The following is a 13,209-nucleotide window of genomic DNA, read 5'->3' as shown; positions in this document are numbered from 1 at the left end:
CGGGCCCTTTTCCTTTTTTGTTATTTTGAAACTGTAAAAGATGGAAATAAAAATGTAATCTTGCTTAAAATATTAAAGAAATGTGTCATCTTTAACTTTATGCCTTTTGGAAATCAGTTCATCTTTTACCGGCTTAGCTATTCACAGTAACAGAAATTTTGCCCAGGGGTGCCCAAACTTTTGCATGCCACTGTATGTAATTACATCATTGCGTCAGACCAGCCTCTTAAAGTGTTGGTAGCTGTGAATTATGTACATTTCCACCAATTACATTACCTTACAAGTCAATCTACTAAATCTATTGACAACTGCTTTCTGATATTACCAGGTCAGGGCTCGTTTTTTCGGTTTATATTAATTGACAAAGAGAATTGTATCAATTTACAGAATGTTTTATCTGCAGAAGTTATCCAAATGAACCATTTTTTCCTTAGTTATGACTTCATCTTAAAAGGGAATATCTTCTATGCTTCTTTCTATATTGTTGTGGCACTTAACCAGAGTCAAGAAAAGTTTTGCATTTTGTTCCCTATTGAATTCCGATTTAATACAGACGGAATAGGTTGCAGATGCTGGAATTTTGAGCAAAACACAAACTGCTGGAAAAGCTCAACAGGTCAAGCAACATCTAAGGAGGCAAAGGAATGGTCCACATCCCAAGACAAAACCCTGCATTAGAGTTCAAACCAAAATACCGAAAACCCCTCTGCCTCTATTGATGCAGCTTGAGCAATTGAGTTTTTCTAATAGATTGATTTTTGCTCTAATTTCATACATTTCATCTAGGCCAGTTGCCCCTGTTTGGGCTTTGTAAGTAAAAAGATCACCTGTTTCTGTTGATGCCCTAACAAAAGCCTTTGGTTAACAATGCTGCTGAATGCTATATTTTGGTTTTTATGTTAAGAATAATAAAATTATGATGATTCCATGAAACCTGGAGGAGCTATCTGTTAAAGGGGATCCAATGGGTGTAATTAACAGGTTAGTGATATATGTAGATAATTAGGGAAAGTAGTAGTTTCATGGCAAAAAATGTATGTAATAGACAATTTTATTGAAACAGCAAAGCACAGTAGTTACAGAAAACATTTCTGGTCATCAACATCATCATGGCTTGTCACACCAGACAGCCAGCCACTCGAGTGCTGTTTGGTTGATGTTGAGCAGGTCAGTCAGCTAAATCAGGTGAGAGTGGACAGTTGCACAGAACGTGTTCAATGTTCTGCACCCTTTCGCCGCACTCACAGGATTCGCTGGTCTTTAAACCCCACTTCACCATATTGTCTCCCATCCTACAAACTCCCGCTCTCGCTCTGTTGAGAGTGAACCACTTCCGTCTGTCAAGCAGTGCCCCGTCTGGCAACATTTCTGTGGGGTCTTGCACTGTATTGTTTGGTGGGGTTCTGGCTTCTGGTTTCTGGTCAAAGACACAAAGTGATTCTCCAAGTTTATATCGAAAGATTGAAGAGCAAAAGTAGTGATACGTTGGTCTCTTTGTTTCAGGAGGACCTGCAGAGAATGATATCCATAAGACCATAAGACAAAGGAGCAGAAGTAGGCCGTTCGGCCCATCGAGTCTGCTCCGCCATTTTATCATGAGCTGATCCATTTTATCCTATTTAGTCCCACTGCCCCGCCTTCTCACCATAACCTTTGATGCCCTGGCTACTCAGATACCTATCAATCTCTGCCTTAAATACGCCCAATGACTTGGCCTCCACTGCTGCCCGTGGCAACAAATTCCATAGATTCACCACCCTCTGACTAAAAAAATTTCTTCGCATTTCTGTTCTGAAAGGGCGCCCTTCAATCCTGAAGTCATGCCCTCTCGTACTAGACTCCCCCATCATGGGAAACAACTTTGCCACATCCACTCTGTCCATGCCTTTTAACATTCGAAATGTTTCTATGAGGTCTCCCCTCATTCTTCTAAACTCCAAGGAATACAGTCCAAGAGCGGACAAACGTTCCTCATATGTTAACCCTCTCATTCCCAGAAATCAAGCTCGAATGAGAAGCATCTAGAGCAGTTTTCTCAAACTGAGTTGATTGATTAAGGCATGTTTTGTTGTCTTTGGTAGATGAAGCAACATTTGCTGTGCTTTTGAGAACTGACCAAATGGAATCAGAATTCCTTCTCATCAGTACATTGATCTATTTTTCTTTTCAGGAAAGTGTTGAAAAAAAAAATGTGCACCGGCCAAGAACATATTAATATCTCGGAAATGATTCGGAAGAAGCGAGACAAGCAGTCTTTGAGTGCAGAAGAAATACATTACTTTGTTCAAAGTGTAACAAAGCAAACCATCCAAGAGTGCCAAATTGGTAATATCACCATATGATCTTTTGCCTCCCCTACAATTGTTCAAAATATGTACTGTATTACATGACAATTGATTACCAGAAAACATTGGAATACATCTGCTATTACTCAGTTTGGTCATGAGCCAAATGGAACTGTATAGTAAGGCCCCAATTCTGATCAATTCTTACCAAATAAAAATGACTTGACTATAATTTATATTGGAAAGTATGGCCTGGGAGTGAGAAAGTCTACCAGAGCTCACATTATAAATGTCACTCAGTGGCTTGCTGATGGGACATTAGAATGTAGGAACAGAAGGTGGCCATTCAGCCCTTCAAAACCATATTATAGCTGGAAAAGACCATTCATCTGCTTAGATCTTTTCCAGCTTGGTAACTAAATCATAGCCATTTAAACCATGATTTATCTTCATATCACTTGATATCCTATCCATAAGAAACCCCATCAGACACATGTTCAGTCCTCTTAAGGCCCATTTTCTTCAGCTTTGTTAAGAAGAGAGAATTCTGGATTTATAGTACACTTTGTGAACAAAAGTAGCTTCTGGTTTAATGCTGAACGGCTATTCCTCCACCAGTGCGAATAGTTTTTCTGTGTAGAAAGTATGAGTATGGAGATTGGTGACTCACCCTATGACTTGCTCTGCCCAGACTTACAGACACTCAATCGTCATTCAAGTCAGCTAACCAGATACATTGGGAGAACCATCAGACCATAATTAAATACTTAATTAATACTTAAATAATTATAGCAGTCTTGAAACAGAAAGGGAAACTTGGTTCATAACTAGAAGGATTATATCCTAGCAAATGGAATTTCACATGAGCACACATGCGTGGATCTGCTTCCAACACCTGAACTAGCAGCAAATTCCAGGCACCCACCAGATCTCCTGTAAACTTTACCCCTCTCACCATAATTCCATGCCCTGTAGTATTTGATATTCCCATACTGGGGGAAAACATTGTATCGACCTCTCATAATTTTATATACAGTTCTTCTATCAGGTTACCTCTCAACTTCGATGCCCCAGAGAAGACAATCCAAGTTTGTCCAACTCCTCCTTATAGCCAATGCTATCTGCCTTTTTCCCTACCCACCTCCAGCTAATTAGCCCTCCTCCAATTTAGCACTGGTGTTGGTGGTGAGTTTTCACAGAACCGACTACCGTGCTCTTTTACACTTTCCTGAGGAGGTGGGTTACCAGAGCTCATCTGTAACCTCTGAAGTCCTGTGGTCATGATTTTGAACAAGACAGGCAAAACACCATCACAAGTGAAACTAATTTGATATAATTATACTAAGTTGATTGAAGTTACCTTTAACAAGTTCCCATAACTCTTTGGCAGGAGCCATGCTAATGGCAATTCGCTTGCAGGGGATGACACAGGAGGAGACAGTGAACTTGACCCAAGAAATGAAAACTTCTGGTGTTATCCTGGAATGGCCAAAGGAGTGGTCCAGTATTGTGGTTGACAAACATTCCACAGGAGGAGTTGGTGACAAGGTCAGCCTTGTTTTGGCACCAGCCCTGGCTGCCTGTGGCTGCAAGGTAAGGGACACTGAAGCACTCAAGGAAATGGAGTAGAGTTCTGAATAAGGTAAAGATTGAAGAAGATGCAAGATGGGAGGCTGAGCAGGAGATATTGGGAGCAGCCAAGCCTGAAGGTAACCAAGCAAAGTCTGGCCAAAGGTTTCAGCAGCAGATTAAGTGAGGCAGGGTGTAAGTAGACAAATTTCATGATCAGCTCAGAGACAAGCTTGCAAAATATCTGGTTCTGCCTGAAGCATTGACTACGGAGAAGGATGGAATGGTGTCCCAAGTGCTGGAAATGTATAATTAACAGTGTCATAGGCTGCCGGGAGGTTAAGAAGGGTAAGGGGTGGCCACATAGTACAGTCACAGCTACAGACAATGATTTTATAAGTACGTAAGAGCCTTTGCAATTCTGTGCTGGGCAAGAGAGATTTATGGAAAAGTACACATCTGGACATGAAAAAGCTAGGACCTGATTTGGAAGTCAACCAGATAGAAGAATATTGAAGAGGTGAGTACAGATGGAGACGGCCCCTAGTTTACAAGGACGAAGTAGTCAAGGGTAAAGCTGTGGAGAGACGATATGATGGGAGGTTTGGAAAGGAGAGATAGGAAGTATGATCCAAGGAGAGGGCACTCAACAATATCAGTTCAGCTGATGCAAAGGGTAGAAAGATGCTCGATGCTTTTATGGTAATAATGAGATCGAAGGAGCAATAGCTGACACTCTGACCTTGGAGAGATATGAGAAGAGTTAGAACAGAATTAAGGATCAAAACAGGATCAGAGGATTAGGTTTGGTGTGAAAATGTAAGGAGGAAGTGGCAGAAAAGGTATAGGGGATAGTCTCCATCTTGTTGAAAAGGAAATCCATAAAAGAGAACATAAAACAATTTTGACTAAAGTTCTTCTCCCAAAGTGTGAATGGTCAATAGTCCATTGAAATTTGGATATTGTAAACCACTTCATATGGACACAAGAAAGGAAACTAGCAGAGGGAGACATCTCTAAGTGTAGGATGTAGGGTAGTTTAATCTTGAGCCAGTAAGTTGGTGGCACAAGAAGTCTTAGATACCAGTATACTATGGAGAAGCAAGACGTAAGGCATTTAGGAGAAACAATGAGCCTGCTGGTGTCAGGATAAGTAACAGACTAAGGTATTTATCTCCTATATTTCCACAGTGGGACAAAACAACATATAGCTATTGCCCCAAGGAGAGTAAGTGTCATTCTATCTATACCCCTCATAATTTTGTAAACTTCTTTAAGATCTATGGCTGGAAAACGGGCTAAAAAATGGCAAGTGAAATTTAATGCAGACGAGTGTGAGGTGTTGTACTTTGGGATAACTAACCAGGATAGAACTTGCTCAGTGAATGGTAGGGCACTGAGAAGTATGGTAGAGCAAAGCAATCTGGGAATACAGATCCAAAAATCCTTGAAAGTACTGCCACAGAGAGATGGGATCATAAAGAGAGCTCTTGGCACATCTGCCTTCTTAAATCAAAGTATTGAGTACAGGGGTTGGGATGTTATACTGAAGTTGTACAAGGCATTGGTGAGGCCTTATATGGAGTATTGTGTGCAGTTCTGCACACTTACCTGCAGGAAATATATCAATAAGATTGAAAGAGTACAGAGAAAATTTACAAGGATGTTTCTAGACTAGGACCTGCATTATAGGGAAAGGTTAAATAGGTTAGGACTTCATTCCCTCATAATTTTATATACCTCTGTCAAATCTCCCCTCATTCTTCTACACTCCAGGGAATAAATGCAAATGCAAGCAAGCTTTTTCCACTGAGGTTAGGTGAGACTATAACTGGAGGTCATGGATTTAGGGTGAAAGTTGAAATATTAGGGAGAACATGAAGGGGAACTTCTTAACTTAGAGGACGGTGAGTGGGTGGAATGACCTGCCAGTAGAGTTAGTGGATGTGGGTTCAATTTCAACATTTAAGAGAAATTTGGATAGGTACATGGATAGGGGCATATGGAGGGCTATTATCCAGGTGTAGGTCGATGGGACTAGGGAAATTAATAGTTTGACATGGACTAGATGGGCTGAAGGGCCTTTTTCTGTCCTGTAATACTGAGACTCCATCTTTCCTTATTCTCCTGCATTCCAGGGAATGGTCCTAGCCCATTCAATCTTTCCCTTGTGCACTCATGGCTCACATATGGTATTTAAACACAGGCTGCCTGGCTAAAGTTTCTTGTGTAGTACTGAGTGAGAGCTGAATTTTAGAAAGACACTGAGCCCTGGTCATTACAGCTGACCTTTACAACCTTCTTTAAATACAGTGGATTCCAGAACCAATAAAGCTCATTATTGTTACAGTGGCAGCAGTGAGGGATTGCTGTACTGTTTGAGGTAGTATATTTAAGGAATGTCAGACTGTCAGAGGGGCTTCGCTGAGGACTGTTACATTTTTTGAAACTGCACTAAAGGCACACTGCACCCTTGGATGCTGGTGAGGGTGCAGAATTGTTGGAATACTACACTGTTACAAGTGCAATACCAGTAAGTACTGTAGTATTAAAGGGGTGCTAGACTTTCATATGACATCTCAAACTATGGTCCATATGGCTTCTGCTTGTGGATTTAAAAGATCCCAAGACGTTGCAATGGATTTCAGTCTACAGAGGATTGAAGAATTTGAAGGTATTGACAATCGTCTTGAATGTCACAGTGAAAATAAAGATTTAGAGGATGCAATCATCAAAAGCATTGTAGGAAGACAGTCTATTATCTGCAGTAGGTATCTGCACTGATTTTGTTTACTTACAGTCAATCAAAAGAACACAGCGGCATACACTGGATGAATTCCTCAGTCAACAACTATTAGGAACTAATACAGTTTCATACACTGTAGTAGTGTAGACAATGTTCTAATTTGTTCTGTATTTCATTAAATATGTACATAATTTGTTACTCAGTTGAATGATAGTATGTCTTCTTTTATACCTTTTTAACTATTTCCATGAAACTGGATAATTGGGGCAGCTGCTTAATTGTGCCAAAATGTATTGTGATGTCCTGTTAACGGGAATCCACTGTATTTACAGGTCATGGAGATTGGCTGTGATGTCCTGGGCTTAGTGCCTTAAAGTGTAATTTTTATGCTAATTACTTTGCGTTTTCTACATTGTTATTTTCAAGCACTTTGACACCACAAGGTGCTTTTTGAAGTGTTGACTTAAACCGCTCAGTGAGAGTTTGCCACTCTTCAGGTTCCGATGATTAGTGGCAGGGGACTGGAACACACCGGAGGAACATTGGACAAACTGGAATCTATCCCGGGATTCAACATTAACAAGAGCCCAGAAGAAGTAAGGAATTTTCGCTGAAGTTCGGGCTTTTACTGTGAATTAGCAAAGAGTTGCATAATTGCATGTTGGAGTCGTTTGACATCAGTACTGGGAAATGCGTTCAGAGGACTGATGAGGTATGTAATATGACCTCCTGCAGGAGCCACTTCAGAAACACTCAGCACAGCATCTGTGTTATCAATTTGATGGTGACAATTATTATAGATGTCACAAGGATAGTTGGTGATGGAAGCCTGGTAAATAATGCCCAATAATTTCAAAAATTTGATTCAGGTACTGCATAAACTTCTGTGCAAAATGGAATAATTGGAAAATGGAGGCAATCTGTCTGCTGGATTGAGAAGTGGTTGTGAGTCCATAGGCAGAAAATGGTTTGAGGTGGATTTGGATGTTACCCATGGGGTCTGGTCGCCAATGGTGTTCTGTAGTGATTGCTTCTAAGACTACAGCTGTTTACTTTTTCCACACATATGTGATTTGAGGTGTAATCTGTAAACTACTAAGTGTGAGAAGCTTCCCTGTACCCAAGGTTTTGCTACTGATCAGTGTCCCTGATGAAGAAACACCATGGCTGCAAATGTTTAACTCTGAAACGTGCAGCGTAAGCGCACGCACAGGAAGCTACTACACAAAATTAGAAGGCGTGATATTGCCAATAATATATTGGGCTGGATTAAGGATTAGCTCCAGTAGGTATTGAATGTACAGGGAAAACTCCAAAATCAGTGTCAGAAGGAAGAGATGTGTCACTTGCACCAGCCTACCCACCATCAAGCACATACAGTATGGATAGAAAAAGCCGGTAATATCATGAAGGATCCCACGCACCCTGATCATGGACAGTTTGTTCCAATCTCATCAGGAGGCTATGTAGCATCCATGCCAGGAGCACCATACTCGAAAACAGTTACTTTCGCCAAGCAGAAAGACTGATTAATACCTTCACCCACTAACTCCACCACTACTTTATTATTTCCCGAAGGTCACCATATCTACAGCCTAATATCACTTTATGGACATGCAATATATAAGCTACCCTATGTATTTCTATTTATTGGGTGTTCTTTTAGTATCATTATTGTGGTCTTTATCTTTTGTTTTGTGCTGCATCAGATCTGGAGTAACAATCATTTCATTCTCCTTACAGTTGTGTACAGGAAATGACATTTAACAATTTTGAATCTTCAATAAAAGATCTTATGAACAACAATATGTTAAATTACTTTCAGAAGAGGAATTAACCCTGTTAACAAAGCACACCATTCACTCTACATTTTCAAATAACAGTTTGATCCCTGTCTCTGGTTATTATAACACCCAAGTTACTCAGATCTTCAAGTCTGTTCAATTATTTGAGATCATGGCTGACCTGACTCTAACCTAAACTTTTCAATCTCATTTACCTGAAGTAACCTTTTATCTTCTTGAGGCTTTAGATACTGTGCTTGCTTAATTAGTCCCAGATTCAAAGCATCTTAGTTGAAAGTCTGAGGTTTAAAAACCTGAGACTATGCTCTTTGATGAGTTGAAGCTTAGGGATGATTTTTTTTCATGAGACCATCTGTGTAGATCGATTGTATAGTGTGAGGAAGCACAATCTCATATTGGGGATGGGCAGGTTAAGTAAGATGGATTTTTTTTCTTGCTGACCTGGAGAATGTTCCATAGCTGGGGAGGGATTAGAATCAGAATCAAGTTTAATATCTCTGGCATATGTCGTGAAATTTGTTGTTTTCTGGCAGCAGTACAGTGCAATACACAGTAATTTTTAAACTATAAATTACAACAGGAAAATATTTTTAAAAGATTTATTTAATTAACCAGTGGAAAAAGAGAGGCAAAAAATAGTTCATTGAGAAATCTAATGAAGGGGAAGAAGCTGTTCCTGAAACATTGAGTGTTTGTCTTCCTCCTTAATGGCAGTAATGTGAAGAGGGCATGTCCTGGGTGATGGGGTCCCTCAATGATGGATGCTACCGCCCTGACGAATCGCCATTTGAAGGTGGTGCTAGGGAGGCTAGTGCCCATGACAGAGATGGCTGAGTTTACAGCCTTCTGCAGTAATTTTCACATCCTAAGCAAGTATAGCTCATATTTCAGGAGCTATAAATGACAGATGGGAAAGCCCAGCCTACCCCACACAGTTATGGTGCCTTGTGTTTAACTACAGATACTAGTCATCTTATGGGCAGCTATATAATCCACTGGGAGAAACAAAAAGTCAAATTGAAACCATCGTCAACTGGAGAGAAGAAACATGAAAATCCCCTGTAGGTGCCCTGCTGCAGTCCCATACACCAACAACAGGTACAAAAACAAAGGAACGGTGTAAAGTGTACAAACTGAAGTTGTGCAAAAAACAATGCTGAAGTGACAGTAATGAAGAATTCAAGAACATGTTATCACTACCACCAAGGAGATGGGGATGTGAAAAGAGGTGGATACAAATACAATGTTTAAAGGACATTTAGACAGGTATGTGAACAGGGAAGGTTATAGAAGATATGGACCAAATGCAGATAAATAGGAAGAGTTGAAATATACAATCTGGTATGCTGAGTAACTCTTGACTCCAAATATGTTTGTATGTCAGTGCCCCTCTGGCAAGCTGGCAGTGTGCTCGGACACAGCGGCCACTCCGGGTCCAATCAAAGGGGCACTTGTTCATCTTTTACAATCGTCACTGCAGGATGCTAAGAAGATCAGGTACTGTACTGAGTTGCTCATTAGCGATGGAGCTGGATTTGTTATATATCGTAGTTGCATTGTCACCTGGACTTGGACCATAAGATGTAAGAGCAGAATTGGGGCTATTTAGCCCATTGAGTCTCCTCAGTCATTTCATCATAGCTGATCAATTTTCCCTATCAGGACCCAGTCTCCTGTCTTCTCCCTGTATCCGTTCAAGCCCTGACACATCAAGAATCTATCCACCTCTGCCTTAAATATACTTAACGACTAGGCCTCCACAACCACCTGTGCAAATGAATTCCACAGATTCACTTTGTCTGACGAAACAAATTCATCCTCATCTCTGTTTTAAAAGGATGCCCCTCTATTCTAAGGCTGTGTCCTCTGGTCTTAGACTCTCACAAAGTCAGCACATCCTTTCTTAGACAAGGAGACCAAAACTACTCACAATATTCCAAGTGAGGCTTCACTGGTGCTTTAAAAAGCCTCAACATTACATCCTTGCTTTCGCATTCTAATCCTCTTGAAATTAATGCTAACACTGCATTTGCCTACCTCACCACAGACTCAAGCTGCAAATTAACTTTTAGGGAATCCTGCACAAGGGCTCCCAAGTCCCTACGCACCTCAGAGTTTAAAATTTTCTCTCTATTTAGAAAATAGCCTACCTTTTATTTTTTCTATCAAAATGCATGATCATACACTTCCCAACACTGCATTCCAACTGCCAGTTCTTTACCCATTCTCCTAATCTGTCTAAGTCCTTCTGTAGCCTCTCTATTTTCTCAAAACTACCTGCCCTTCCTTCTGTCTTCATATCAACTGCAAACTTGGCCACAATGCCATCAATTCTATCATACAAATCATCGACAGAAAGCATAAAAAGAAGCGGTCCCAACTTGGACCCCTGTGGAAAACCAGTAGTCACTGGCAGCGAACCAGAAAAGGCTTCCTTTATTGTCTCTTCTTCCTGCCAATCAGCCACTGCTTTATCCATGCCAGGATCTTTCTGGTAACATCATGGGCTCTTAACTTGGTAAACAGCCTCATGTACGGCACTTTGTCAGTGGCTTTCTGAAAATCCAATTGCACAACATCAATTGATTCTCCTTTGTCTATCCTGTTTTTTATTCCTTCAAAGAATTCCCAACAGATTTGTCAGGCAAGATTTTCCCATGAGGAACCCATGCTGACTACTGCCTATTTTATCATTTGCCTCCAAGTACTCTGAAACTATATCTTTAACAATTGACTCCAACATCTTCCCAATCACTGAGGTCAGACCAACTGGCCTGTAGTTTCTGCCGCTTTCTCCTTGAAGAGCGGAAAGATATTTGCAATTTCCCATTCTTCTGGAAACATGCCAGAATCATTTGATTCTTGAATGATCATTACTAATGCCTCCACAATCTCTTCACCACCTCTTTCAGAATCCTGTACTCCATCTGGACCAGGTAACTTATCTACCTTCACACCTTTCACTTTCCCAAGAACTTTTTCTCTAGTAATGGCAACTTCACACATTTCTGCCCCCGACACTCTCAGACATCCGGCATATTGTTGGTGTCTTCCACAGTGAAGAATGATGCAAAATACTTGATCAGTTTGTCTGGCATTTCCTTGTTCACCCATTACTACCTCTCCAGCATCATTCTGATATTCACTTTCACATCTCTTTTACACTTTGTGTCCGAAGAAACTTTTGGTATCCTCTTTGTTGTGTACCATTGGACGGTGCACAGTTGTGTAAGGTTTTGTCTTAGTGTCTTCAGTGTGTCTTCATTGTGATCACATGTGATACCCTGTTGGACATTGGTAGTGTAGAACACTGCAAGTCCAGTTCACTATTTAATTGGCGAGACTGATGGTGGGGGAGCTGCATTGCCTCGGTTGGGGTGAGGACTAGGCCAAGGGTGTGGGATTGTCTGTTGCAGCCGACCAGGAGAGAAGATGCCAAGGCATTGTGGGAGAGCCTCCTTGGGGTGCACTAGAATCTATTCTCGGTTGTGGCTTTGCCCCCTCCTGTCAGTGCTGCCCTTCAGTGTTTGCTCAGTGAAAGAACATGCTGGATACTCAGGAACTTGGGTTATATATGTTTTCTTTGTGACTGTATGTTTTTCTGAAATCGTAACCGTATGTGTTGTGTGCACTTGGTAATGTGTTTTGCCCTTTAGCCTCAGAGGAATGCTGTTTGGCTATATTCATGTATAGTTGAATGTATTTAAACTTGAACTTGAATTAAGGACTTTAAATATAATTAAGTATATTTTGATTGAAGGTCTAGTAATAATAGTCACAAGAAAACAGCCTAGACCAGATTAGGCTTGACTCATCCTTTCAGGGAAATTCTGTCATCCCAATCTGGTCTAGGCTGTTTCTTCACCCTTGGGCAGTGCTTTGGGATCAGAACTGATTTACATCCAAACAACAGGAATTCTGCAGATGCTGGAAATTCAAGCAACACACATCAAAGTTGCTGGTGAATGCAGCAGGCCAGGCAGCATCTCTAGGAAGAGGTAGTCGACGTTTCAGGCCGAGACCCTTCGTCAGGACTAACTGAAGGAAGAGTAGTATATACTGCGTTCGGTGCTCCTTATGTGGCCTTCTATATATTGGCGAGACCCGACGCAGACTGGGAGACCGCTTTGCTGAACACCTACGCTCTGTCCGCCAGAGAAAGCGGGATCTCCCAGTGGCCACACATTTTAATTCCACATCCCATTCCCATTCTGACATGTCTATCCACGGCCTCCTCTACTGTAAAGACAAAGCCACACTCAGGTTGGAGGAACAACACCTTATATTCCGTCTGGGTAGCCTCCAACCTGATGGCATGAACATTGACTTCTCTAACTTCCGCTAATGCCCCACCTCCCCCTCGTACATCATCCGTTATTTATTTTTATACACACATTCTTTCTCTCTCTATACCCTTTGACCTATACCCTTGACTATACCCTTTGCCCATCCTCTGGTTCCCGCCCCCTTGTCTTTCTCCCTGGACCTCCTGTCCCATGATCCTCTCATATCCCCTTTGCCTATCACCTGTCCAGCTCTTGGCTCCATCCTTCCCCCTCCCGTCTTCTCCTATCATTTTGGATCTCCCCCTCCCCCTCCCTCTTTCAAATCTCTTACTAACTCTTCCTTCAGTTAGTCCTGAGGAAGGGTCTCGGCCTGAAACGTCGACTGTACCTCTTCCTAGAGATGCTGCCTGGCCTGCTGCATTCACCAGCAACTTTGATGTGTGTTGATTTACATCCACTCTGGTTTTGTGGGTTTGAATGTACTGTAATTGATGATGCCATGATAGGAATGACAGACA

General features: G+C 41.4%; 1 protein-coding gene across 2 annotated transcripts in view; it reads left to right on the top strand.

Moving 5' to 3' along the window:
* Window positions 1–13,209, top strand: part of tymp (thymidine phosphorylase) — a 49,905-nt gene that overhangs the window by 14,680 nt on the left and 22,016 nt on the right. For both annotated transcript variants that reach the window (XM_063072933.1, XM_063072934.1), the window contains 3 exons: window positions 2,171–2,325; window positions 3,676–3,878; window positions 7,098–7,196. In XM_063072933.1, coding sequence (XP_062929003.1) covers window positions 2,171–2,325; window positions 3,676–3,878; window positions 7,098–7,196 — 457 coding nt within the window. The remainder of the gene's footprint in view (window positions 1–2,170; window positions 2,326–3,675; window positions 3,879–7,097; window positions 7,197–13,209) is intronic.

The sequence above is a fragment of the Mobula hypostoma genome, chromosome 20 (assembly GCF_963921235.1).
Source record: "Mobula hypostoma chromosome 20, sMobHyp1.1, whole genome shotgun sequence".
NCBI lineage: Eukaryota > Metazoa > Chordata > Chondrichthyes > Myliobatiformes > Myliobatidae > Mobula > Mobula hypostoma.
Note: the sequence above shows the minus strand (reverse complement) of the source record. Positions and strands in the feature narration are given on the sequence as shown.